Source organism: Oncorhynchus mykiss, chromosome 2 (assembly GCF_013265735.2).
Source record: "Oncorhynchus mykiss isolate Arlee chromosome 2, USDA_OmykA_1.1, whole genome shotgun sequence".
NCBI lineage: Eukaryota > Metazoa > Chordata > Actinopteri > Salmoniformes > Salmonidae > Oncorhynchus > Oncorhynchus mykiss.
In genome coordinates, this window is record NC_048566.1 from 39,520,851 (window position 1) to 39,548,652 (window position 27,802).

General features: G+C 41.8%; 3 protein-coding genes across 3 annotated transcripts; all 3 read left to right on the plus strand.

The window, feature by feature from the left end:
* The first annotated feature begins 712 nt into the window (after positions 1-712).
* On the plus strand, positions 713-4,081 carry LOC110489572 (transmembrane protein 222). The gene is made up of 6 exons (XM_021562306.2): positions 713-1,090; positions 1,363-1,447; positions 1,569-1,600; positions 1,720-1,816; positions 2,200-2,330; positions 3,648-4,081. Exons 1-6 carry the CDS (start codon positions 969-971, stop codon positions 3,733-3,735), a joined length of 555 nt encoding a protein of 184 aa, XP_021417981.1. The 5' UTR covers positions 713-968; the 3' UTR covers positions 3,736-4,081.
* A 2,670-nt stretch (positions 4,082-6,751) lies between these two features.
* LOC110489581 (trophoblast glycoprotein-like) lies at positions 6,752-10,008 on the plus strand. The gene is made up of 2 exons (XM_021562317.2): positions 6,752-7,260; positions 7,869-10,008. Exons 1-2 carry the CDS (start codon positions 7,001-7,003, stop codon positions 8,881-8,883), a joined length of 1,275 nt encoding a protein of 424 aa, XP_021417992.2. The 5' UTR covers positions 6,752-7,000; the 3' UTR covers positions 8,884-10,008.
* A 9,847-nt stretch (positions 10,009-19,855) lies between these two features.
* On the plus strand, positions 19,856-26,513 carry LOC110489590 (keratinocyte differentiation factor 1). The gene is made up of 4 exons (XM_021562327.2): positions 19,856-20,395; positions 21,131-22,248; positions 22,608-22,685; positions 25,473-26,513. The coding sequence occupies exons 2-4, from the start codon at positions 21,150-21,152 to the stop codon at positions 25,562-25,564; spliced, it is 1,269 nt and encodes a 422-aa protein (XP_021418002.2). The 5' UTR covers positions 19,856-20,395; positions 21,131-21,149; the 3' UTR covers positions 25,565-26,513.
* The last annotated feature ends 1,289 nt before the right edge of the window (positions 26,514-27,802 follow it).

A 27,802-nucleotide genomic window follows, 5' to 3' on the forward strand; every position in this document is an offset into this window, starting at 1 on the left:
AATTTTTACTACACTACATTCCTAAAGAAAATAATGTACATTTTACTCCAAACATTTTCCCTGACTCCCAAAAAAACTATTTAAATTTTGACAGGAAAATGGTCCAATTCACTTATCAAGTGAAGATCCCTGGTCATCCCTACTGCCTCCGATTAGGCGGCCTCACTAAACACAAATGCTTCATATGTAAATTATGTCTTGAGTGTTGGAGTGTGCCCGTGGCTATGTGTCAATAAAAAAATAACATTGTTCCATTTGGTTTGCTTAATATAAGGAAATTGAAAGGGTTTATACTTGTACTTTTGATTAATAAATACATTTGAGAAATTCCATCTACTTGAAATACCTAAGTATATTTGAAACCAAATACTTTTAGACTTTTACTCAAGTAGTATTGTACACAGTGACTTTTGTAATTTTCTATTAAGGAATATACACCTTGTGCTGGGGACAATAAAATGCCACTCTAAAATGTGCAGTTCTGTCACACAACACAGTGCCACAGATGTCTAAAATGTCAAGGGAGCATGCAATTGGCATGCAGACTTCAGGAATATCCACCAGAGCTGTTGCCATGGAACTGAATCTTCCTTTCGCTACATTAAACAGCCTCCAACGTCATTTTATAAAATGTGTCTGGATTCTGGAACCGGTCTCACAACCGCAGACCACGTGTAACCGTGCCAGCTCAGGACCACCACATTGGACCTTTGAGAAGTAGTTTTTTGCTAAAAAAGCTATTTTCCCATTTTAATTGAAATCTAAGATACTTAACTGTTACCAAGAAATGAATTGATATTGATATAACAACGTCTGCATTGGGCATTTAATTAATATCCAGGCTGGCTTTGTGAGATTTGTTGCATGACTGCTTTGCAGGCCGTCGAACGCGGCCGCCATACGCGCCTACGCATTTTCGTGATGTCAGTTGAGCAGCGACAGGCTACGGCACAGTGTTAAAATTACTGATGGCGCAGGAGGCGGACGAAATAGATATAATGATTAATTATCACGGGGGTTTCGAAAAAATAGACCGGAAAAACAGCCGTTATCCTTATTGCGTCGTTTGGACACCTATTCCAATACTGTCGTGAGTAGCCACTTTTCCGGTTGTTTTCTCTTGCTCTCACCATCTGAAATGGAGACACTATTTACGTGGTCATGTTGATAAACATCAATGGTCATGTTAGGCGATCACATCTTTTGGATATTTATATCACTAGCTTGCAATATAGCTAGTGAATTTCCAAATACTATGTGGGCTGGAATTAAAATGCCCATACCGTTAGATGCCCTATAATATACACGCACTCTTTATTCCCAGGACCCCCCAATACAGTGCCGTACCTCTGTTTTGTTCAGGTGGTTGCTCCCCTTCATTGGTCACATGGGGATCTGTACTTCTGCAGGCGTGATAAGAGACTTCGCTGGATCGTACTTAGTGTCTGTGAGTATATGCAGATCATGCATTATGACAGTAGGCCTACAGCTTTATGTGCATAAGCCTAATGTTATTATCGGACCATCTGTTTCGATAGTTCCTCAAAATGTCCCATCTTTCCTTTCAGGAAGATAATATGGCCTTTGGAAGACCAACAAAGTAAGTTGGCTTTGTTCGTTCAATGCTTGTAGCTAGGCTTGGCATATTGTGCTCAAAATTGACATGCCGGCATTGCAGTTAGGTAGTAAGGCATCTGCGGCATTGTTGTCTCTTAACAGGTACTGGAAGCTTGATGTTGATAAGGTGTGTGGCACTGGCTCAGCTGCCTGGGACAAGGCAGTGCAAGACGCATCGGAGGAGTACAAATGCAGGCCGGTATGAACATTGACAGTGACATAATAAGACAGACAGACAGACAGACAGACAGGTCTAGTAGTGGAATTATATTTCCTTCGTAGGTTCTATTGAACATCTTCAGTAAGGGCCTATTGAACATCTCCAGTAAAGGCCTATTGAACATCTCCAGTAAAGGCCTATTGAACATCTCCAGTAAAGGCCTATTGAACATCTCCAGTAAAGGCCTATTAATCATCTCCAGTAAAGGCCTATTGAACATCTCCAGTAAAGGCCTATTGTAAGGGGCAAAGGTATTTATATGTACATGTTTTGTACAATGATTGTAAAGGCCCATTGTAGCGATATTGACAAAAACCGCCTAGAATTAGACCTGACTAGCCTTCTTCCTCTGTCTCTTGTAGCACAACCTCTGCTGTGATAACTGCCACTCCCATGTGGCCCTGGCCCTTAACCTCATGCGCTACGACAACAGAACGTCCTGGAACATGGTCAACCTATGCCTGCGGTCCCTTATCCACGGCAAGCATGTCAGGTGAGATACCATGCAATCATGCAATGAAGAGGTACTCTACTGTATGTAACAGAGTATGCTCATTCCTGTCCTAACCTAGGCGTGAACACTGAACCTTCTGTACAACAATACTTGCCACTCACAAAGCATCATTCTGACTGACCAATCACTCTATGTGTATGTGCGTTCCCTCTGGATCATTTGACTAACTGGTGTGGAAGTAGAATCAGACATGCTGATGAAATGGGCAGAAGCAAACTATGCAAAACAGCAACAGCACCGAGTCTGAACAAGCAAGCATGCACCTGCCAGCAGGCAACTCTCTGCAGGAGGAACAGAGGAGCTCCAGACACGGGGAAACATATGCTGTTGAGAAACCCCCTCATTATTCTCCCCTGACCCACATAGGGAGCTAGTGTCACTGCTTTGTGCAGCCTCCACATTATCGTCCGAGGGCACCACGTCCTTAAACAGTGGGGCGCCGTGTAATTCATCATTGCCAGATGTGGCCCCCTCATCACCACATCAACTCTCTGCCGGGGCTCCCACTGCTGGATCGGGAGGAAGGGGGGGGGGGGATACAAGGGTGGAGAACGGGGAAGGAGTGAGTGAAGGGAGTAGGGTAAACCTCTGGGAGATTAGAGAGTTGGTCTGCCCTCAGTGCCCTGTGTAAATTACCCTGGCTTCTGGGACATTTAACCGACTGCACTTCTTTACCTGTCTCTATATACTGCCCTACAAAAGCCAAAGGCAATCCTCAAACATTTTTTTGCCATAAGGTAAGGACTGTTTCATCACATAGAATGTTTATATCTAAAAAAAATATTTGACTTAGGTCAAATCAGTGGTCATGGTTGATATGCATAAACAATTCAGAATAATATAATATATCAGTGCATTATTACTTATCTACCGACAACATATTTGTCTGGAAAAGCAAATCAACTTTGAAGCAATTTTTCTCAGTTTCACTGTTGCGTAGTTACTGCTCTTTGTATGGTGGAACAAAGCCAAAGTGCAGTAACTTCAGTTACTGCGGTTTTCCTTGGTTTTTACTTGGAAATTGTAGTTACTGCAAATTTCAAACTCAAACTTTCTCTGAAACGGAACATAATTGAAACAGTTGATTATGTCACAAGACAAAACAGATACTACAACGCCTGATTTCAGTCTTAACGGAATTTTGACAAAAAAAAGTGTAGTTACTGAGTTTTGACCTTGTAGGGCAGTATAGACGACAAATGTCTTGTGTTTTTGACCGACAGCCAAAATGTGAGGATTTAATGACTCATTACTACTCTCACTGTGCTCTCTCTCTCTCCCTCTGTCCTTCCCCAGCTGTGTGTCGTTCCTCAAGACCTGGCTGCCCTTCCTTATGTTGACTGGAGCCCTCGTCACCTTCATCCTAACGCTCAACCTGCACTGACCACACAAGGGACACGGAGAGGGAGACGGAGGGGAGAGATAATACAAGGGATTTTCCTGCTCCGTTGTAATCATAAAAAGTGAAAGAAGAAGAATAAACGTTTCGATGGGACACTTCTTTGTGCAGTGCTAACATTCACACTCTCATGAGGGCAGTTATGTCCAGCTGTTCTGGCTTGTTTCGAAGTACCTTTTACTAGATTCAGAAAGGAATGTCATATAAATGAATGTTTGGCTTGGGATAGTCATAACCATATACAGTGCCTTGCGAAAGTATTCGGCCCCCTTGAACTTTGCGACCTTTTGCCACATTTAAGGCTTCAAACATAAAGATATAAAACTGTATTTTTTTTGTGAAGAATCAACAACAAGGTGGACACAATCATGAAGTGGAACGACATTTATTGGATATTTCAAACTTATTTAACAATTCCAAAACTGAAAAATTGGGCGTGCAAAATTATTCAGCCCCTTTACTTTCAGTGCAGCAAACTCTCTCCAGAAGTTCAGTGAGGATCTCTGAATGATCCAATGTTGACCTAAATGACTAATGATGATAAATACAATCCACCTGTGTGTAATCAAGTCTCCGTATAAATGCACCTGCACTGTGATAGTCTCAGAGGTCCGTTAAAAGCGCAGAGAGCATCATGAAGAACAAGGAACACACCAGGCAGGTCCGAGATACTGTTGTGAAGAAGTTTAAAGCCGGATTTGGATACAAAAAGATTTCCCAAGCTTTAAACATTCCAAGGAGCACTGTGCAAGCGATAATATTGAAATGGAAGGAGTATCAGACCACTGCAAATCTACCAAGACCTGGCCGTCCCTCTAAACTTTCAGCTCATACAAGGAGAAGACTGATCAGAGATGCAGCCAAGAGGCCCATGATCACTCTGGATGAACTGCAGAGATCTACAGCTGAGGTGGGAGACTCTGTCCATAGGACAACAATCAGTCGTATATTGCACAAATCTGGCCTTTATGGAAGAGTGGCAAGAAGAAAGCCATTTCTTAAAGATATCCATAAAAAGTGTCGTTTAAAGTTTGCCACAAGCCACCTGGGAGACACACCAAACATGTGGAAGAAGGTGCTCTGGTCAGATGAAACCAAAATTGAACTTTTTGGCAACAATGCAAAACGTTATGTTCGGCGTAAAAGCAACACAGCTGAACACACCATCCCCACTGTCAAACATGGTGGTGGCAGCATCATGGTTTGGGCCTGCTTTTCTTCAGCAGGGACAGGGAAGATGGTTAAAATTGATGGGAAGATGGATGGAGCCAAATACAGGACCATTCTGGAAGAAAACCTGATGGAGTCTGCAAAAGACCTGAGACTGGGACGGAGATTTGTCTTCCAACAAGACAATGATCCAAAACATAAAGCAAAATCTACAATGGAATGGTTCAAAAATAAACATATCCAGGTGTTAGAATGGCCAAGTCAAAGTCCAGACCTGAATCCAATCGAGAATCTGTGGAAAGAACTGAAAACTGCTGTTCACAAATGCTCTCCATCCAACCTCACTGAGCTCGAGCTGTTTTGCAAGGAGGAATGGGGAAAAATTTCAGTCTCTCGATGTGCAAAACTGATAGAGACATACCCCAAGCGAGTTACAGCTGTAATCGCAGCAAAAGGTGGCGCTACAAAGTATTAATTTATGGGGGCTGAATAATTTTGCACGCCCAATTTTTCAGTTTTTGATTTGTTAAAGTTTGAAATATCCAATAAATATCGTTCCACTTCATGATTGTGTCCCACTTGTTGTTGATTCTTCACAAAAAATACAGTTTTATATCTTTATGTTTGAAGCGTGAAATGTGGCAAAAGGTCGCAAAGTTCAAGGGGGCCGAATACTTTCGCAAGGTACTGTATATAGAACTGATATAGCATCTGCTAAATGACGATAATTTAAATGTTAATACCCACTCAACATCATTTTACTTTGTAATTGTTTACTATATTTTATCAGACCGTGTTCGTTTTTCATGCAGTAAGTTCTCTGAAGCAACATGCCTGGGAATGTTAATATACTCTACAGTAGTCCATATGCATGACCACTCATTCGATAGAATTACAGAAATGATGGGCAATAAGCTATACCATAGGCTAGTAAAGTCAAATCAAATTGTATTTGTCATGCTTCGTAAACAACAGGTGTAGACTAACAGTGAAATGCTTCCCATCAATGCAAAGAGACAGAAAATATAGAAAAGTAATAATACAGCGTAACGCTAACCTTGCTATGGGGTAGCAGTACAGAGTCGATCTGCAGGGGTACGAGGTAATTGAGGTAGATATGTACATATAACTAGGGATAAAGTGACTAGGCAATAGGATAGATCATAAACAGTTGCAACAGCGTATGTGATGAGTCAAAAATGTTAGTGTAAAAATTGGGTCAATACAGATAGTCTGGGTAGTTATTTATTTAACTAAAATATTTAACAGTCTTACGGCTTGCTGGTAGAAACTGTTCAGGGTCCTGTTGGTTCCAGACTTGGTACATCGGCACCGCTTGCCGTATGGTAGCAGAGAGAACAGTCTATGACTTGGATGTCTGGAGTCATTAACTGCCTGTTATTGAGGTCCTGGGTGACAGGGAGCTCGGCCCGAGTGAGGGCGGCACGTAGCCTCGAGCTAAGAACGTTGGGTTCGAATACCGGAACCACAATACCGGAACCCTGCGGGTGCCTCAGGGGAGTTGGCCACGCAAAAAACATTTCCATTACACACTTGTGTGTAACAGGACAAATATAAGCACCGGCGAAATTATTCTATGTACTGGGTCCTGATCACTACCCTCTGTTTAGTGTTGTTATTTATTGGAACAAATATAAATAAATGTACATAATATGCATAGCCTACTTGTTCTTTGTTTATAAACTGTTAAATCATATCACACAAATACACCACAGAGGTCTACTCTTCTGTGTAGTATAATATTTTTCGTGGCTGTGCCTTTAAAAAACGTTCACTGTTCCTCTCCTTGATTCTGCGCCGGTATTTCAAGTCAAGCTAACAACTTGCCGGTCCTGTTGCTCAGCAGACGAAACATCCTTCTCACTCAATGCAGACACAAACCATTGGGCTATCATTTGGCACCATCTAAAGAAAGGCTAACACCTCATTATACCGTTATGCCGGAGTCTTGAGTTTTTTTCCCTCCTTGATGTGCATGACATGGCGTAATATGACTCACCGTTAACTGCTCCTTCTGCATATTCTGGTATTTATCAGTTTATAACGTTTCTGTTGAGTTATGCATAATTTGGTAATCCTTGTACTTTTTGGTGCGCTACTCTGTGCGCCCCACCAGTGCTTGGAGTGCCCATCAGGCTGCCAATGCTTTGCTGGCACGCGCACAGTGAAATGCGTTTCCAAGGACCTTCGCTCCATACCACAAGATATTCCAGGATACACAAGGAATGTGATCATCACAGGACACAATATATTCAGAATTGGATCAGAGACATTTCAAGAACTGAAAAATGTCACCACCATCATTTTGAGCAACAATAGGTGAGTAGATATTCTCATCAAAGATAATTGTGTTCTGATGTTTCACTACAGACCAGGGTTCAATCTCAGGCTGTGTCACAGCCAGCCGTGCCCGGGAGACCCATGAGGCGGCACACAATTGGCCCAGCGTTGTCCGGGTTAGGGGAGGGTTTGGCCGGCCGAGATGTCCTTGTCCCAACGCGCTCTAGTGACTCCTTGTGGGGGTCCGGGCGTCTGCAAGCTGACCCTGGTTGCCAGTTGTACAATGTTTCCTCCGACACATTGGTGCGGCTGGCTTCCGGGTTAAGCAAGCAGTGTGTCAAGAAGCAGTGCAGCTTGGCAGGGTTGTGTTTTGGAGCATGCATGGCTCTCGACCTTTGCCTCTCCCTAGTCCATACCGGAGTTTCAGCAATGGGACTAGACCATAACTACCAATTGGATATCACAGAATTGGGGAGAAATAGCAGGAAAACAATAAAATTATTATTTCATGTTCTCCTGAATGCCATCACACCAACTTATGAAATGTTTAGATACCCTATTTGAGCATGACAATAATTCAGCAAACATTAATTCTGAGTCCAATATGCGATTTGGGGACTGTAAACATGGTCCATCTGTCTTCCCAGAATCACAGAGGTTGCGTCCCACAGCTTCTCTACCCTTTCCTACCTGCGCTCCCTGGACATGAGCTGCAACCATCTGACTCTCATCCACCCTGAAGCCCTCAACATCCCAGGGAGTCCTCTAAAGGAGCTCAACCTTAGCCGCTCCCTCTATAACTACACCTCACTGACAGATCTCACCATCGCACTGCGCTGGGGAGGCCTAGGAGGGTTGCTCAGCCTAGACCTCTCCGGGAACCGCCTGGTCTTCCTACCCCCAGGGATGTTCTCCCACCTCCCTAGCCTGCAGCACCTCTTCCTTGGTAACAACTCCCTAGCATCGGTCTACAACGGCACCTTCTTTGGCCTGCGCCGCCTGGAGCTGCTTGACTTGACCCGCAACTCTTTCAGGGCGTTCCAAGGTGATGCTCTAGGGGAGCTGGAAAGGCTGGGGCAAGCCCCCCGCATCCTGCTGAGCCACAACCCCTATGTCTGCACATGTGAGATCCAAGACTTTGCTGTGTGGCTTAAGAATTCCCAGGCTCAGGTGGGGGATGCAGAAGCCCTGACCTGCGCCTCACCCTGGGAGTTTCAGGACAGGCCCCTGCGGGCGCTCGGGGTCCAAGTTATCGGATGCCATGCTACTTCACCACCTCTGGTCGGAATCAGAGACGAGGTGGGCGACCTCTCCCTGCAGACCTCCTACGTCCTCTTGGGTCTGGTGCTGGGCTTTGTGGGCATGGTCTTCCTCTTTGTGCTCTACCTCAACCGGCAAGGTATTAAAAAGTGGGTGGTGGAGACGCGAGATGCCTGCCATGAAGTGTTGGAGGGGTATCACCACCGCTATGAGATCGACACTGACCCACGCCGGGAATACCTCTCAAAAGACGTCAGAGTCGAAGAGAAGCCACCGACAAACGGTAGTTTTGGACAGGCTCACTCAGATAACCGCTTATCACAGCTACCCACTGACACCTGTTTAGTTCAGATCCCCTCAGACACACAGGTCAAGCCAGGCTCCATCTCGGTGGATTTGTGATTCCTCATTCCCTGGAATGGAACTGGACTGGAGTGGACTTGCATTCAGGTTTGGGTAGGTTACTTTCTAAATGTAATCTGTAACCGTTACTAGTTACCTGTCCAAAATTGTAATCAGTAACGTAACTTTTGGATTACCCAAACTCAGTAATGTAAATCGGTTTACTTTCCCCTTATTAGAAGTAGATAAAATGATCCATACACACACATTTGGTGTGTCATCATAGTGGTCTCTGACTTGTGGTCAGACTTGCTCTGGTGGAACTCATTTAAACCTGTTCTTTTATCAATGCTGAATTAAATGTAATTGAGAAAACAGCAGACATCCTTTATGAATTTGAAAGTAATCATCTAGTTTTTCAAAAGCATCTGTAATCTGATATTTTGGGCTGGTAACATAACTGATTAAAAGTACATTTTTTTCTTTTGTAATCAGATTACATATAATCAGTTTCTGCCCAACCATGCACACATGTGTGAGGGATTTACCTGTATCATACATTTCTGTACAATATGTTGAATATAATTACATAACTTATGTAAGCATAAAAATGTATAACAGTTCTACAGTTTATCCTTACATAAGTGATGTAATTACACTATTTAATGGAGAGACTATTTTAAGTGTGAACAGCCGGGCTCGTTGTACCTGCATAGCCTTGATGCCTCTCTTGCTGTGGCCACATTTTTACTAACTTGCATAGATTTAACCAAGTTGCTATCCGTCTTTGGTGTTGTATGTATTATTATATTATACTTTGTGGGTCTTATTGACATATCTAGATGGAACCAAAGCAACATAGCCTATCTGAAGGGTCTTGACTGCAAAACTAACCTTGAACGTCTACTCTTTTTGGAAGATTGAATGATTCTACACTGCACTAAGTCATATCTTCGTCCTTAACTGACTTTGTAACCAGACGTAACAGGGCAAGACAGAAACAATGGGCACATATTTACAGAGTGCAGAAGTGATGTGGTATTGAAGTGATGAAGCAGGATCTAGTGTGGTGTATAAACTCACGTGCATAACTTACCAGTGTTATGTAAAGATAATTGAAATGAAACAATTGTAAAACCCCTTTGTGGTGCTGAATAAAAACATGTTTTCAAGATGTTATCCAAATCACATTTGTAGTAAGTTTCCATTTAGTCTTAAAGTAACTTTACAACTCTACAGGGAGCTGTTGGAATGACCACTGCTCCATTGCCCCATTCTGTTACTATGTGCAGGGCTAGTGTGACTCTCCTGCTTAGCGCAGATGGGGAAAGGGAGATGATTAAGTGTGTCTGTAGGGGGAAAGTGGGACAAGATGAAGGATGCTAGTCAGAGTTGCACCTGCTGGCTCTGCAGGTATCGGCGCATCTCTCTATCCTGCGTGTGAGTTTAGTTGCAGGACTTTTATAACTAATGATCACTATTGACCAAAGCCACACTGACAGTATATATTAATCTCCACCTCAATGCTACTGGCTCTGGTGTGTGTGAGTTTATCTATTCAGTAAGCATATTTTAGTGATCTTATTATATGACATAGCATGCAATGATGTCTGATGCGTGGTTGCAGTAATGTAAAGTGCAAATCGTTTTACAGATTGATTGCTTGCTACACACCTGTAAAGTATGATCATGTTTTCAAGGATGTCATGTCCACCTTTTAAATTTGTCATTTATTAAGTGGCATCTTCAGCTAAAAGGACATCTGCTCAGTCATCCCAAGGCAAGTGACGTATTGCACTGATACACTAGTGACAGCCTCGGTTGCTGTAAAAATGATGGCGGTGTAAGGAGGACGTGGTTCCGCACTGGCAGGATTTCTAAAACACCTAGAAACGCTGGCTATCATCAATAATCCCAGCAAGGTCTACATGCACTCTACTGAAGACAGTAAATGGGTTGAGATTAACCATGCACTGAGTAAGGTCAAAGCCAGTCCTCTAATTACATGCACTTGGAGTAGAAGAGGCAGCGCATTCCTCCCGGCTCACTCATTATTTGTTGGAAGAGAGGGTCATAACCTACAGAAAGTCTGCATAATAAAGGAGAGGAGATAAAAGGTTCATAAACTCAAAGCAAACATGACCTGGAAGCGTTTCAATGGTTTTACGTGACTGATGAGCCCATATTTTGCTCTATGCTTTTTCAGCTACTGGAGGTGCATTGCACCCTTATTTGAATTGGAAACAGAAATCTATGATATAGACATTGAATGTGTTTAAACAGTTTCTTTTCACCCTTTTACCAAGGAATAAGATCACCTCACCACACCAGCTACATTTGCCAGGCAGCTGTTTTACACCAGCAAGCTCCACTCACATCAGTTATTTAATGCAGTCAAGTGGAAAATATACAGAAGTTCTGCCACTTTTAGGCTGAGGCATGGCTATTATTGTGTGACTAGCTCCTATAGTGGGTTTAGGCCAGGGTTAAAAAAATGGACTCTTCAGGAATCCAACCCGTTTGTGTCAAATCAGTCAAATGTATGAGGGTGCCCTCTACTGGCATGAGTCTATACTATGTCTCTGTTAAAAATGACCATATAATCAGGCCACTAATTCTATTGTCATATCTAACAACGGGATGGCATGTACCCTTCTGTGACACTGTATTGCAGCGACACAACAACCCAATTCCAAGAGTCCAATCAAATGAAATGAACATCACAAAACACCTGAGGGAAGGTTGCTTTTTCAATTTGTACTTTGTTATAGACAAATTACTTTGAAGTTTGACTCCGAAATGAAGTTTGTCAGTATTGTTATCTGGGTGGGTGTTTTTGCTTTACAGATGTTTAGGCAGTTTAAAACCCTGATGCCCCCCTTGATCCCGAAGCAATGGGCCAGCACCCCTCCCATCAACATAGACACGCAGCTAGTTCTGAGAAATATCTATGAACACTGGACAATGACACAGTCCACCACCGGACAAAGATCTCACCATACCATCAGAGATGCTAATACACCCAGGTTTGGACCCATGTTTGGAGAACCTCTTACCCGACTAACTGAGCTTGGGAGTGGGGAGAGAGCAGGATCGAGCAGACCTGTCTGGATGAGAAAAGTTGGAGAAATGTGAAAGATGTGTATTTTGGGCCTCTGTTCATAATATAATCCTCAATTTATGTATTTATTTATTTGTGTATTTTATTTTCCATTTCAGAATTTATTTTCCAATTGATCGGTCTAGGCTATTTATTTATTTTTGTGTTGCAATTTTCAATTTCTCTATTTAATTTCCACGTTTAATTACTTCTTGACTGAAATGTATTTATTTCAAGTGACACTGGGCGTTCCATATCTCTGATGCTACACATATCAGTAGATCTCTGGTCAGATACTTCGCAAATTGCACCGACTACTGGATGATAAATATGTCATTAATTTCGCCAATTTATTCATTACTACACTTAGATAGTTATTCCAGAGATTCTTACCGTTGCCTTGATTTTTCGATGTTTTCACTATTATTTTACAATGTAGAAAATAGTCAAAATAAAGAAAAACCCTTGAATGATTCGGTGTTCAAAAACGTTTGACCGGTAGTGTCGATACACATCATCAGGTCTAACGGTCGTCTGGCATCAAACTGCGCATGTGCAGGCCGTCAAATCAAAGGCACTCCTTCGATATAAAGTAGTTTTTGTCAAAAATGACAACGTGTTAGTTTTCCACATGCCCAACTACTACAGACGTTGGCTCGAATCTGGTTTGTGCCATTACATTTCAAGAAAAGTAACAACTAAGAAGAATGTTCCACTTCTCTCATTGACTTTATAAACCCCAAACCCCGGCCTGGTCTGTTTGGTCTGTTTCTGGGGCGTTCCCGGAAGTTTCGCGATGTTGTACCTCTGGGTTTAGAAACTCTGTGATTGGCATCATGGCATTTAGCATTTAGCATTTAGACTTCCGGTTTTCAAATGTTGCCTTCAAAATACAAGTCCACGGTAAAACGCTATGTGTATGATACGAAATCAATATTTTTTTGCAGCTTTGCATAGTGCATAATGTTAAAATTATAATTACACGGGGGAAAACTAAAGGGAAAACTAAAGAGAATTACTACTTTATATAAGATAAAGAAAACTATAAGGTGGAGCACATTGAGAAATGGTTGGAGCTTAAGTAAATCAATATCAAGAACATTATAATAGCCTATTTGTAAAAAAAAATCAACAATTACAATTTTTTTTTAATATATAATTATTTTGATAGTAGGATTCTAGTTTATTTACTGGTACTATTGTTGAAGAATGCAATTTTGTTTAAGAAAAGTAACTGTATTTTTTTTGTATTGAAAAAACAAATTGCACTGTACAGAACAAACTATTGATTGGTCCAGTCTACTTACTAACTAGAGTCCCTAGAATACAAATCAGATGAGTTTGAACTGTGGTCAGCTTAAAATGGGGTGCCTGGAAACTATATGGTACATATATAGTACTGTACAGGAAAAACAATTATGTGTGCCTTATGTAAAAGTGGGGTCAGGAGTACTCAGTAGGGTCTGTAGAATATGGTGTTATTTCATGAGGCTCTGAAAAATACAGTGTTGCTGGACTTTTGCTCCACCCATTCCATTGGCCACAATGTGAATCACTGTATATGGAATACATATTGGCTTTTAGAGCAAAAACTATTCTAGGTGCCGCAGTAAAAGTACTGTAAGAAATAATCAGTAGGCTCTGTAGAAAATATATATGGAGTAATTTCATGGGGCACTGAATAATATGAAAGTGTTGCTGGACTTTTCCTCTACCCATTCCATTGACCACAATGCGAATACCTGTGTATGGGAAACATATTGGCTTATAGAGCAAAAACTATTCTAGGTGCCACAGTAAAAGTACTGTAGGGAATACTCAGCAGGGTCAATAGAATCCATAGGGTGTCATTTCATGGGGCTCTGAATAATATGGAGCGTTGCTGGACTTTTACTGTGGTCAAACAGCTTAAATGGGTTTGCCTGGACACTGTACAGTACAAATATATTTTATGTGTCCATAAAACCAGGATCCAGTCTACTCACTACAGTCCCTAAAATACAAAACAGGTTTGAACAAAAAGTCAGGTCATAGGAAGCTTTATGTTGACATTTGAACAGTGAGACACATATCAGCACCACGGACAGCTACCATTTTAGCATGTTATGTTGTCGCCGTCAGCCAAATATGTGGCGCAAAAGCATATGAATGTGATTTCATATTTTAGTCATTGCTAGACCACACACTGGTAAAGAGAACACCTGTCTCAAATAAACTTGGGTGGAAAATACTCAGTTGGGGTTCTACTAACCAAATATGTTCCGTTTTCAGGGGGCTGTGTGAAACAGCCTGCTGGTTATTACTCTGTCTTTCTTGTAATGCCTACATTGAGTCCTGCATGTTAAATTAATTCCAAAACAATAAATGAATTGACTTTTTTTGTGTTGTGAATATCCGTTGGAAAAACAAAACCCGTAACACTTTTTTTTGTTGCTTACCCTAGCGTGAAATGAATTGCCATTCCATACACAACTTTCATGCCCTCTTGCCTTGCGCTAATGGTAGTGCCAAATACGGATTATTAGCAGGGGATTTGTTAAGAAGCCAACTGCTTCAAAGACTGCAACACTGATGGGCTGTCATACCTGTATGACTGTGACACATGTATACATTATGTTGCTAGTGACATCAAGGTGAGATTAAACAAAATAGTACAAACAGAGAATGTAAACGAGGCTCAGGTTCAAAACATATTGCCTGTGGAGCGTTTAAATGAGGGAATGTCAACTGCTCATAGAAGACCCTCAGACTGCCAACTAAATATGCAAAGTGTACAGACTTTTGAGGATAGAGAACTTGCTTCTGATTTTCATCCGGATGTAGCCAAGAGTTCGTATGAGGAAGTGTCAGTGGTGCAGCTCAATCAAATCTCAGACACCCAAAATATTGGGAATGAATAGTACCACTTAGAGACAGAGGGTGTGTTGCACCAACATGATTTAAACTAATCTAGGATTAGATCTAATCTAGGTTTTGTAAATCTAGGTTTATAATTAATCAGAGATGTGTTTGCACCAATTAATTTTAAATCTGGATCAGTAAATCTATGATTAATAGTGGGTTGCACCAACATGGATTAACTCTTAAACTGGGTTAAATCTAGGTTTATCTATTAATCTTGTTGCACCAAATGGCAGCATATCTACTGTGGATAGACCAAAACGACAGAGTTCCTCAGAGAATAATTAGAGACAGGTTGAATCCTGTTGAGTTTAATGATAATGAACTCATTATTAGTAGGCTATTTACGTGCCCATTTTGTACAACAACTAAATTGGGGTTTATGATATGCCCAGCCTTGATACGAGTGATGATGTTATGCAACATGCTGTAACGGGCCTGATAACAGTAACATTGTAGTGAAGTTGCATTAACGTTAGTTTTAACGTGCATTATTATAGCCATTGATCTTTACCAGTTATTTATGCTTACTAAATAAATACTGTTGGGTCGAGTTGTCCGTCGTCATCATAGGGGTTATGAAGAGGGGCAAACTGCTGGGGATGAGTCTCGAATATCTTATGGGTGATAGGATCAATTCACTTGGACGGAGGCCCCCCTCCGGTTCCGGTCTACTGCATCCTTTTTGGCTTTCACTTTTATTTTTTTCCCAGCACGCTTTCATCCGATTTGAGAAACGGTGATGTTTTTTTTAAGGGCCATGATCAGGTGGCTAACGGACAAAAATAAATGCATAAATAACGTTAAGTAATGACAATAATAAATAATATTTTATGCTATCTGTCACGTTCTGACCTTAGTTCTTTTGTTATGTCTTTGTTTTAGTATGGTCAGGGCGTGTGTTGGGTGGGTTGTCTATGTTCTTTTTTCTATGATTTGGGATTTCTGTGTTTGGCCTGGTATGGTTCTCAATTAGAGGCAGCTGTCAATCGTTGTCCCTGATTGAGAACCATACTTAGGTAGCCTGGTTTCACTTTTGAGTTGTGGGTAGTTATTTCCTGTTTAGTGTTTTTTTATTATATATTTTTATTTATTTATTTATTTATTTATTTATTAAATTTTTTTTGGGGGTCTTTCACCTTACGGGACTGTTCGTTTGTTATTTATTGTTTTGTTCAGTGTTCTAGTACGTTATTTATTGTTTTGTTCAGTGTTCTAGTACGTCATTAAAAGCTATGAACACTTACCACGCTGCGCATTGGTCCTCCTCTCTTTCTCCCAACGACGAACGTTACACTATCTAGCTTGGTTTTTAAACTAGTTAGCTAACGAATGAGGTTTCTGTCTAGTTCTGGCAAATAACAGATTTGATTTCAAATCAGCCAACCCATGAGAACATTTCACGATGGAGTTGGAGGAGTTATAACCTTACATTGTTCATATTTTATCAAGGAACAGCAACCGTGTGGCCTCATTTGTCAAATCGTCCAGCTACTCCGTTTCAACTCACGAAATACCTCTTATATTGGTGCAACATGTCACTAATCATAGTTTAAAACCGTTCATCATAGAGTTAGTGATCTAAAATTAAGAAAATGGTCAAACTATTCAGTCAAACGTAACACTACCTCATGTGTGCGGTGTGAAGCATGCTTGCTGATTGAACTCTCTGCAGTACTTCAATACTACAGACCATTTTTATGTTGATATAATGCATTATATTTTAGAAGGAGGTGCACCATTTGAGGTCTACTTGTGTTACAGTATATACAAGCCAACTTTGTGACTGCTAAAGATGTGTAAGGTAGAGTTCATTCATTTAACTATGGCTACACAGAGAGGAGGAATCATCCACCTGCACTCAAATTGGATGATGGGAGCAATGATTTGGGTCTAAATGCTATTCAGTCTTGGTGTCTGCTCTGTAATTTGCCATTGATATTTGGTGATCTGGTACAGAAAGATGATAAATACTGGCAGCTGCTTCTGTTACTACTACAAATGGTAAATATTGTGTTTTCTCCTATACTAACAGAGGGCATGACAATCTATCCGAAGCACTTAATTGCTGGACATCATAGGCTTTTCAAGTGTTTGTTTCCAGATAGAAATCTGTTACCGAAACACCACTTCATGATACATTATCCTCGTTGTATAAGGAATATTGGGCCCATTCTTCAGTCGTGGTGTATCAGTCGAGGCTAAACATAATTTCTTTAAAAAGCAACTGAAGAGTTTTGAGAATGTGATTATGAGCTTAGCCAAGAAACACCAAAATGACATGGCATATAATTGGGAAACCTTCAGTCAGGATAGACTAGCTATAGGTCCGGGAAAGGTGTCAAGGCTCAATGACCTGAAAGAAAGCCACGAGATTGCTGCCAAGTTGAATGTCTCAGGGCACACAAATGTTTTGTCAGTTAAATGGGTAAAGCACAATGGTACATATATGGTCATATATGGTGAAGTACTCATTGAAATGCCAATATTTTACAAAATGAAGGCTATTGTTCAGAAAGAGGAAAATGTTTTTTTGGTTGGGTCAGCTCTTGAAACGTTTTGTTTTGATGATCATTTGCATGCATTTAAAGTTGTTTTGAAGCAAAGTCCACCACGCGTGGTATTTCATGTAAATTACATCATGTACCACGAATTTGCTCAGGTCATATGGAGCAAGGGATTTTTTTGGACTACATTGCCCCCTACTGTCACTAAAAGTTTAAACCAGAGCTGATACTTATGGTTAGGTTGTGAGAAACATGTTTGTTTTTAATGTAAACGTCAGAATTTTCCGACAAACCTATTGATTTTCTCATGTCAAATGGAGCAGGGGATTCTTTTGACTACATTCTACTGTCACTCTATGACAGTTTAAGCCAGGGCTGAGACTTATGGTTTGGTCATAATAAACATATTTGAATGTTGAAACAGCTTTGCTTGAGTTTATTGTGAAAGTGCTTTTACAAAATATAATTTCCATTTACTTAGGGGAAGAGTAAATACATTAACACATTTGTACTCTAATAGGAGTCATCGTAGATCAACACCAGCGAGTGTCACTATAACACTCAAAGTGTTGATTACCTCTTAGTGTTAAATGTTTATCAACACTGGCCAGTATAGTAGAGTGTTAACTTTTTTGCACTCCTCAGTGTTAAATCAACACTAGAAATGTAACACTTTGATCAGTGTACTTTGTACTCTGTGTAGAGTGGGACCATATGTACTCGCTGACAGTGTTAAATGTAACACTTAAAGTGTTGATTTAACACTTTCAAATGTACTGTGTATAATGCATGATAAAACTAATGTTAATGCTACTTCACTACAATCTTACCGTTATCAGGCCCGTTACAGCATGTTGCATAAAATCATCATTCGTACCAAGTCTGGGCATATCATGAACTCCAATTCAATTGTTGTACAAATGGGCATGTAAATAGCCTACCAATAATGAGTTAATTATCATAAAACTCAACAGGATTAAACCTGTCTCTAATTATTCTCTGAAGAACTTTCCACAGTAGATATGCTGCCATTTTATCAGGTTAAACACCTCAAGTGGCTGTTTAGAATTCATCTCCAATCTAAGTTGATATATTATTTTTAATTCATTGAGCAACAGGCTTAGAATATATCTAGGTTTAAAGTGAAAATTAAACTTAGATTAGAGGAAGGATTTAATTTAACTGGGATTAATTTAAAACTAGCTTTAACATTTGGTGCAACAAGATGAATAGATCAAACTTGATTTAACCCCGTTTAAGAGTTAATCCATACTGGTGCAACCCACCCAGAAAGTTGTGGTAAAGGTCTATCAGATGAGGAAATATGAAGCTCTATGACAAAATGTAATTACATGAGCAGCATGTAACTGGAGAGGTTGACGTCGAAATAAGAGGATACACTGAAATCTGTTCTTTCAGATGAGGCAAATTTTGGATTCAGGCATACCACTCCAAATTCAGGCATACCACTACAAATAATGGTGTGTTACATTGACTCGTGAACAATGGGAGAGTACCTTTCGGAGAGAAGTGGTAGGTATTTCAAAACGTTCTCATGGGTAGGCCTATTTGCAGGAAAGATTAAAGAGTAGAATCCTTACTGTGTAGTACATTTTCAACAGCATACATTTTCAGACATATATATATATAAATATATATAAATATATATATATATATTTTTAATAATAATTTTTCATAGCTCCATAGAGGGAGAAACTTGCATTGTAATTTCATAATACTGCCGCATATAAGGTGTACAAGGAATTAACAGCCAATGCCAACCTCCGCTGTTTGGCTGCGTGTGTTGAGGAACATAACATCTGAACAACGCACAAATAACTTTTGGGATTCTGCTAAAATCAAGTCACTACAATTACTGAAAGAAAAACTTAAAAATGAAACATTGGCACAAATAATAGTTTTTCCAGTACAGTGCTACATTTGTGCCGTATAGTGTTCAGGCAACCCATTTTTAAATGGGTTATTGCATATTATTCAGTACACCATGAAATGATACAACATATAGATTGCACAGACCCTACTGAGTACTCCCCACTCCACTTTTACATCAGCACAAATTATACTTTTTTCTCTATGAGCCCTTATGTAATGCATATACAGTGATTTGCATTGTGGCCAATGTATTGGCCGTAGTAAAAGTCCAGCAACACCCCGTATTATTCAGAGCCCCATGAAATTACACCATATATGGATTCTACAGACCCTACTGAGTATTCCCTACAATATTTTTATTGCGACACCTAGAAATAGATTTTGCTCTGGTTTTCTGTTCTACTTGATAACTAATTGCACCCACCTGATGTGCCAGGTCTAAATCGGTCCCTGACAATGAAAACAAACAGTGGAGCTAGCTTCCAGGTCCAGAGTTGAGTTTGAGGGCGGAGTGATTCTTATTGTGGGCAATGGAATGGGTGGAGTAAAAGGCCAGCAACACTCTGTATTATTCAGAGCCCCATGAAAAGACACCATATATAGCCTACATTCCACAGACCCTACAGAGTATTCCCTCAAATATTGTTTTACTGTGGCACCTAGAACAGTTTGTTTTACACGCCAATACTATTCCATATACAGTGATTTGCATTGGGGGTATTTGGCCTTGGAACATGTTTTAAAACACACGTGTTGCAAATGTCACTTAAATATTTATATTGTTCATGTTAAGGCAATTATTAGTTTTTTGACATGTTCTTCTATTACACGGGGGACTTTTATTTTGAACATCTCAGCTCGTCATGTCTTCCCTCTGGGTGGGTGTTGTAGAATTTGGATTTACCTGTAGCCGCAGGTAATAACCTACACGGGCAGACGAAGGAACAGAACACTGTGGAATTTACCAAAAGAAGCATAGTCTTCAGTGGATAGGGTTGGTAGGTAGTTATATGTCTTGGAATCGGCTGACTTTGTTGTGAAGAAAACACAGGTGGAGAGTTGAGAAACCGATACACACAAACTCGACTCAAAGCAAGAACGTTTTCTATACGGACTTCCGTAATTTTATCGGCGTCAAGAGTTGCCAAAAGTAACCCAAGCGATTTATGCGGTAAGTTGACTTTTCCGTATGTTTACCGTATGAAGAAGCTTATCCTAATTTCGAACAAGCTTAACTCTAGCCCGACATAAAGTGACCTTATAGATGAGGTGTTTGTTTTTTGAAAAGTCATATTTAACAAACTTTCCAATTTCTTTATTAACCTACAAAGGTAGCATACCTGGGTAGCCTACGCGATCAAAACAGACCGAGTGCACGCACGGAAAATGTATCCAAAACAAAGCCGTTGTGACAATTCCACAAGCCGAATTGATACGCGATATAGATTGACTTGAAATATATCAGAATTTGACTTTTTCCTATGGCATGCTCTCCAATTGCATGTATCAGCAAAGTAGCCTACAACAACTAACTATGGGCTGTATCTCAAAATACAGTATTAGTACAATGTTTGGCGTCAATAGTCTACTTGTTGCAACAGGAAATGATTCATGTGACTGTGACTGGCAAAAGAGATGATTAGTAAGCATAATAATTACTGTGTTTTAGATATTTATTTAACTCTGCAAGTCAGTTAAGAACAAATTCTTATTTTCAATGACAGCCTAGGAACAGTGTGTTAACTGCCTTGTTCAGGGGCAGAACGACAGATTTGTACCTTGTCAGCTCAGGGATTTGAACTTGCAACCTTCCGGTTACTAGTCCAACACTAACCACTAGGCTACCCTGCCGCCCCAGATATGACTATAAAGTGTTTATATTCCATTGTTCCCATCATATTGAAAGGTCCCGGGTGCTTTGAGCCATGCCTGGCCACAGCACAGGGGCTCCTCAGAAGTCCCGCCACGACAAACAGCACAGGGGACACAGCACCAGGGCTGACGGCTACAAGCAGGGCCACACCATCTCTAGAGACAGTACTGCCAGCCAAGAGCCCTACAAGGACCCCCATGTCGACCACAATACACAGGAACAGTATAATGGTGACCACACCCGTCACTCTGAGGGCCAGCAAGGCCGCGGGGGAACCCCCCCAACACGACGCGTCAGCGGGCGGGGGTCAGAGACACTGGGGTTCATCCCTGGCTCAGCGGACTCACCCCAGAGCACAAATGCATGTGGCTCCTGTGCCTCTATGGGCTGGAGTGGCTGCAAGGCTCTCCTCTGCTGTGTCCTCACCTGTGGCTTCTGTGGCAGCAGGGATCTCTGTCTGCCTGTCAACAACGAGAGCTCCACAGACCACCCCGGCAAGGCTGACCCTGAGCAGCCCCACTCCCCCAACGGCGTGGCCGTGACCAACCCCACCTGCGGCATCCCTCTGGAGCCCAGCATCAAGCCTGCCAAGCAGCCCTCCAAGCTGCCTCCCAGTGACAGCTTCCGCTACAAGGACGTCCGCATCGGGGGCCAGACGGTGGTCTATCCCACGTCGTCGGGCCCCAAGCGGACGCGTACGGGCGGCAAGGGCGACAGCCAGCGTCCCGTCAGCAACACCAGCACCATCTACTCCCGGGAGGACCTGGATCTGGACGACCTGAGCGACAGCGGCACGGACATTGACTCGCTCATCACTAAGAAACTTCTAGAGCTCTACGCGCTGCACCAGATCGACCAACTGGCCAAGTGCACGTCGGACTCGTCGTTCTCAAGGAAGACCAATGAGATCAGCGAGCTGATCTGCAGCATTGCTCAGGACTACAACCTGGAGCAGCGGGAGGCAGAGTGCAGGCTGGTGCACGGCGTCATCCGCATCAGCACGCGCAAAGGCAAGAGGAACAAAAACTCCAACTCCCAGGCCCAGGAGCCAGTGCACCAGCAGCCGCGAGCAAACGGGAGGAACAACCGAGGGACCCTCCTTCCTGACAGTGGCAATGAAACAATGACGTACACCTTTAACAGCAGTGAGAGTAAGAGGGTTACCGCATTCATCTATACATTCAAAATAACTAGTGCATTTCTGGTATTGAGAGTCTTGAGTGAATAAGGGTGATAAGGTTTTGTCTTTCAATTTAAGTCAGAAAATCCAACAATGAATTCTTTGAATTACAACAATGAATTACTTTCCCATTTAACCACCCACCTTTCCCCTATTCTTACTTCACATGTTTGTTGCAAACCAAAACTATAATCATAGTCTCCATAGATGACTCTGCTGAAATGCTTTTGGTGCACTAGTGTTTGTCTCATCTCTTCGACATCATTGAGTCTCCGTTTTCTTTCATATACATCTATGTTTGAGTAACTCTATATTGTATTTTTACCACAGTGGAGCCTGAGGTGAAAGTGTCAGAGCTGACGCGGTCGGACGAACTAGCCAGGAAGATGAGGCACTACAGTGGAATAAGTAAGTACTTCTGGATATGAATTCTCAAAGTCTCACAATAGGAGGGCTGATATAGGGTCAGTTTAGTATTTTTACATCATAATGAATGAGATTTCTAGGACATGGGGTACCTGATTCTAGATCAGCACTCCGCTGAGATTCTTTTAGAAAACGTGCCCGAGTCTAGCTAGTCTAGGCCAAACCTGCTCGTACGGTAACATTGTTTGCCACTTATTTTACAGTGTTTAGATTACTACTATATCAAGACCCTGTACTTCCCTATACCATAGATGGTGTACTGTATAAGATACAGTGCATTCGAAAAGTATTCAGACCCCTTCCCTTTTTCCACATTCTGTTACGTTACAGCCTTAATAAATTTTTGAATAAATGCAATGTTTTTCCTCATCAATCTACACACAATACCCCATAATGACAAAGCAGAAACATGTTTTTAGAAATGTATTAAAACAAAAAAAACAGATACCTTATTGACACAAGTATTCCGACCGTTTGCTATTTGACTCTAAATTGAGCTCAGGTGCATCCTGTTTCCATGGATCATTCCTGAGATGTTTCTACAACTTGATTGTAGTCCACCTGTGGATATGATTTGGAAAGGCACACACCCCTATATTAGGTCCCACAGTTGAAATGTGCATGTCAGAGCAAAAACCACTGCATGAGTTGGAAGGACTCTCCCTAGAGCTTGCCGCACGGCCAAACTGAGTAATCGGGAGAAGGGCCTTGGTCAGGAAGGTGACCAAAAAGACGATGGGCTCCAGAGGGACAACCATCTCTGCAATACTCCACCTATCAGTTCTTTTATGGTAGAGTGGCCAGTCGGGAGCCACTCCTGAGTAAAAGGCACATGACAGCCCTTCTTGGCGTTTGCCAAAAGGCACCTAAAGGACTGACCATGAGAAGCAAGATTCTCTGGTCTGATGAAACCAAGAATGAACTCTTTGGCCTGAATGCCAAGAGTCCCATCTGGAGGAAACCTGGCACCATCCCTACGGTGAAGCATGGTGGTGGCAGCATCATGCTGTGGGTATGTTTTTCAGCGCAGGGACTGGGAGACTAGTCAGGATCGAGGGAAAGATGAAGGGAGCAAAGTACAGAGAGATCCTTGATGAAAACCTGCTCCAGAGGACTCAGGAACTCCGACTGGGGCAACGGTTCACCTTCCAACAGAACAACAACCCTAAGCACACAGCCAAGGCAGCGCAGGAGTGGCTTCGGGACAAGTTTCAATGTCCTTGTGTGGTTCAGCCGGAGTCCAGACTTGAACTCGATCGAACATCTCTGGAGTGACCTGAAAATAGCTGTGCAGCTACGCTCCCCATCCAACCTGACAGCGCTTGAGAGGATCTGCAGAGAGGAATGGCACATCTGTATTTTGAGATTTTCTCCCAATCTTGCAGAGTCATACCCCAGAAGACTTGAGGCTGTAATTGCTACCAAAGATGCTTCAACACAGTACTGAGTAAAGGGTCTGAATACTTATTGTAAATGTGATATTTCTCTGTATGTTTGCTAATTCATTTCTAAAAACCTGTTTGTTTTGTCATTATGGAGTATTGTGTGTAGATTTGAGGGGAGGGGGAAAAAACTATTTGATCAGTTTTAGAATAAGGCTGTAACGTAACAAAGTGGAAAAATTCAAGGGGTCTGAGTACTTTCTGAATGCACTGTATATCTCAGATCTGAGCCAGCATCTATTTACAGTGTGTTGGGTTCTGTAGCATTTCAATGTAATTGTTCTAAACTGGAAATAATCTCCCATATCTGATCCAATACATATTTTCAGAACAATAACACATTGTTTCCTTGTTGTGGTTCATGGAATGGTTATCTTTACTTGTCCTGGGCAGTGTTCATTTAGGTACCAAACGGAAGAAAACGGACTGGAACAGGGAAGGACTAGCTCGACTTGTTACAAACGCTAATTTTCCATTGCAAAAGGTTTTAAAATGTTTCTAGCTGCGTGCCCTAATGAACCTAACCCTGGGTTCTATGCGGCAGGCAGCAGAGGAAGTAGGCCTAACCTCTGGGTTGACTGTTCCGGTAAGTCTATGGTCAACGCAGCTGTAGTGCCCAGTGCAGCTGCAGGCGTTTTCTAACCTCTCTGATCACCAGTGGCATACCGTGCTTTGACGTGACTCCTGGAGAATAAAAGCCTTCGCATTCCTCCTTTTTCCATGTGCTGTTTTCTCCTGGCTATTATACCACCTCCCCCTCTCTGCCACCTTATACACCCCTTGCATCCAATCTCAGTTCCCCCATTTGCTCAGGGTAGGTAGTGTATGTCGTCCCCTCGGGCAGCGTATCAGGTGACATTAAATGCCTGCCACATAATGGTCAACGGTTTATTATGGAATTTGGGGAGTAACCCTGATTACAGCTTTTTTTGTTATACGGTGGTGAGAATAGAAGGTGAGGGGCGGGAGTCTTGTTACAGCGCCTTTTGAATGGGGGGACATTGTGGTGTTTTCACACCATATGCATCTGTGGGAGTGTGCCAGGATATCATCTGTCAGAATGTCATTTTCTATTTCTATTTGATGAAGGGCCAGTTTCCTGGACACAGATTTAAGGCTAGTCCTGGAAATAAAAATGCTCATTGGAGAATATGTAGCTTTTAGATCCGGGACTAGGCTTAATCAGTGTCCAGGAAACCGGTCCCGTAAGGTATCGTGTGGTTCAGTAACCATTTAAAGTGGTAACTTCAACTATTGCTATACCTTGTAGTCTCTGTCCATTCCAATGCTGGCTGGTAAATGTTTCTCTCTATTCTGGCCCTCCTAGATGACTCCTCCAGCTCAGCTGCAGCCTACTCTCACTACCAGCATGACACAGAGACTGACTCGTCAGGGGCCCCATTGCTGCACGTCCTCTGAACATCATGACAAGGTCAACACAACGTCCAGGGCACAACATTCTCACGGGCCTCAACCGAAGTGGGGCCAGCTGTTGTGTGATGGTGGGAAATGTTTGTTGATCAGCCTATTGTTCCTCCAACACTGTCATGCTTCCCTGGAACTGTAGTAGAAGGCCATCAATAGAGACGGAGAGAATCTTAAGTGTGGGACTATTGAAGCCATCTCTTCACTCTGGTGTGGAATCAGCATGTCCTTCCAAACCATGGAACCGTGGGTGAGGCCTGCTTGCAATGGGGAAGGGAGAGATGGTGGCACCACTCTATGGGTGCACAATTGGCACATATCTGAACATCCGAAAAACAACGGGATTTTTAAAATATTTTTTTTAACGGGAAAACTATGGACTTTTTTTGTATTTGCATACTATGTTGTAAGTTGTTTTTATACCAGTTATGTTGTTGCCTTGCCACTCCAAGCAGAGACACTAAAATCACTCCATGCCATTTTAACTCCGTTCTCAGTAAAGTGACTGATCCTAATGCATAACCGTCCCTGTTTAAGTGTGCATGTGACAGTGCGTTAGGGCAAATTGACACCCTACCATTTGGACCCAGTAGCAGGTTTAGCTTCATACTTTACTTTCAGTGTCAAAGGAGTTACTTTGTACAAAACGTCTTATTTTTTTCTAAGTTAATGTTGCTTCGTGGTTTGTGTAAGCATCTCCTTTGAAAATGTAAATGGGGCATTTGGTCACTTTTTAAACAAAAACAAAAAAAAGTCAATCTATAGGTACATTTTTTATAAAAATAAAAAAAGGAATGAATCTGCTTGCCTGTTTATGCCAACTTGCTACTGTTTAATTCAACTTTTTATCTAATATATGATAACTATATTAACTTAAATCTAATAGAGTATGCTTATTGTTTCGGTATGTACATTGGATTGCATCCTAACTTGAGATCGAGCTCCATTGACACCTGTGTTTAACTCCAGTCAAGTATTGGATTCGGATTCGGGCCATTGAGTCTTGAAAATTGCTCTGTGGTGCTTATGTTTATGCACAGATGTCTATTATTGAGGAAGACTTGGGATTTTGTGTTTTTGCTGTTGGGCTAGTCTCTCTGTCATTTGATCAGATGTATGTTAATGGTCAGCTATGCAGCAGAAGGGGCAAAAAGAGCTAGTGTTGGCTTTACGTTTTGAAGAGGCCTGTACTGGTTGTTTATTGTCAAGCTTTCAATCTTTCCTTCCCATGTAATGTGTTAACTTATATTATTTCAGCACTAACTACTCCTGCACACTTGTTTTCCCTGCTCACCCTGTCACAGCAACATGCCTGTGCAACGTTTTCGGGCTACCTTATCAGCACCTCTGTATTTCTCCCCGTCTCTCAAATTACTGCTGTCATCCTCCCCCCCCCCCCCCCCGGTCAGTGTGTTGTTAGCCTATTTCCGCCCTCAGAGAGAAAGGAGGAACTCGTTTGACTGGTTTTGACAAAAGAAAGGATATAAAAATCCTGCCGTCTGTCCTGAGTAGTTCATCTCAGAGGGGAGCATTATCAAGAAAATGAACCTGCTTTTGAGAATTAATCAGTCGCAAAGCTCTGTTGGGGTTTGTTCCTGTTTTCCCTGGCTCTGCCCCCTCTGCATTCCAGTTCTACCTGTGTGAGGTGTCATGAAATTATAGTTATTTCACAACTAACACCTTATGCCAGGTCACATGACCGTATACATACCTTCTCTAAAACGATTGGCACAGAGAATGTATCTTTTCTTGGATGTTGACACATTTCAATAAGCATACAAAACTCCCAAGTTGTCCGTGGATAACGGATTTGTGCCATTGAGTTTATCATCTTGACTCATGTCTGCCTGATTATGTTTGGAAGAATTGAATTGTGTTAGGAACATTAACCTAATGAAGGTTACATCCGAATCCTGCTTGTCCTGGTGTCAGTTTAAATGACCACCACAGGAGGGAGCAGCATACCACAATAACTGAAAACTGTTGCCCTGCTCCAGCTTAAAGGGGTAATGCACCTGCTGATTTCGGCCTTGTTTTTTGACTTGCTCCTCAAGAAATGGTGGCGGACGTGACTGAAGCCAAACGCGAGTTGGTTATGATGTGTGGTTGGATATGAGTGTGTGGTTGGATATGGGCGTTTCTTGGGTGTGTGGTTGGATATGGGTGTTTCTCGAGTGTGTGGTTGGATATGGGTGTTTCTCGGGTGTGTGGTTGGATATGGGTGTTAATCAG

Excerpts from the sequence above, each read along its gene's own strand:
- LOC110489572 (XM_021562306.2), top strand. The coding sequence starts at position 969 with ATGGCGCAGGAGGCGGACGAAATAGATATAATGATTAATTATCACGGG. Across the intron at positions 1,091-1,362 it reads ACACCTATTCCAATACTGTC|GTGGTTGCTCCCCTTCATTG; the intron begins GTGAGTAGCCAC and ends TGTTTTGTTCAG. Across the intron at positions 2,331-3,647 it reads ATCCACGGCAAGCATGTCAG|CTGTGTGTCGTTCCTCAAGA; the intron begins GTGAGATACCAT and ends GTCCTTCCCCAG.
- LOC110489581 (XM_021562317.2), top strand. The coding sequence starts at position 7,001 with ATGCATAATTTGGTAATCCTTGTACTTTTTGGTGCGCTACTCTGTGCG. Across the intron at positions 7,261-7,868 it reads ATCATTTTGAGCAACAATAG|AATCACAGAGGTTGCGTCCC; the intron begins GTGAGTAGATAT and ends CTGTCTTCCCAG.
- LOC110489590 (XM_021562327.2), top strand. The coding sequence starts at position 21,150 with ATGCCTGGCCACAGCACAGGGGCTCCTCAGAAGTCCCGCCACGACAAA. Across the intron at positions 22,249-22,607 it reads CACCTTTAACAGCAGTGAGA|TGGAGCCTGAGGTGAAAGTG; the intron begins GTAAGAGGGTTA and ends TTTTTACCACAG. Across the intron at positions 22,686-25,472 it reads GAGGCACTACAGTGGAATAA|ATGACTCCTCCAGCTCAGCT; the intron begins GTAAGTACTTCT and ends TGGCCCTCCTAG.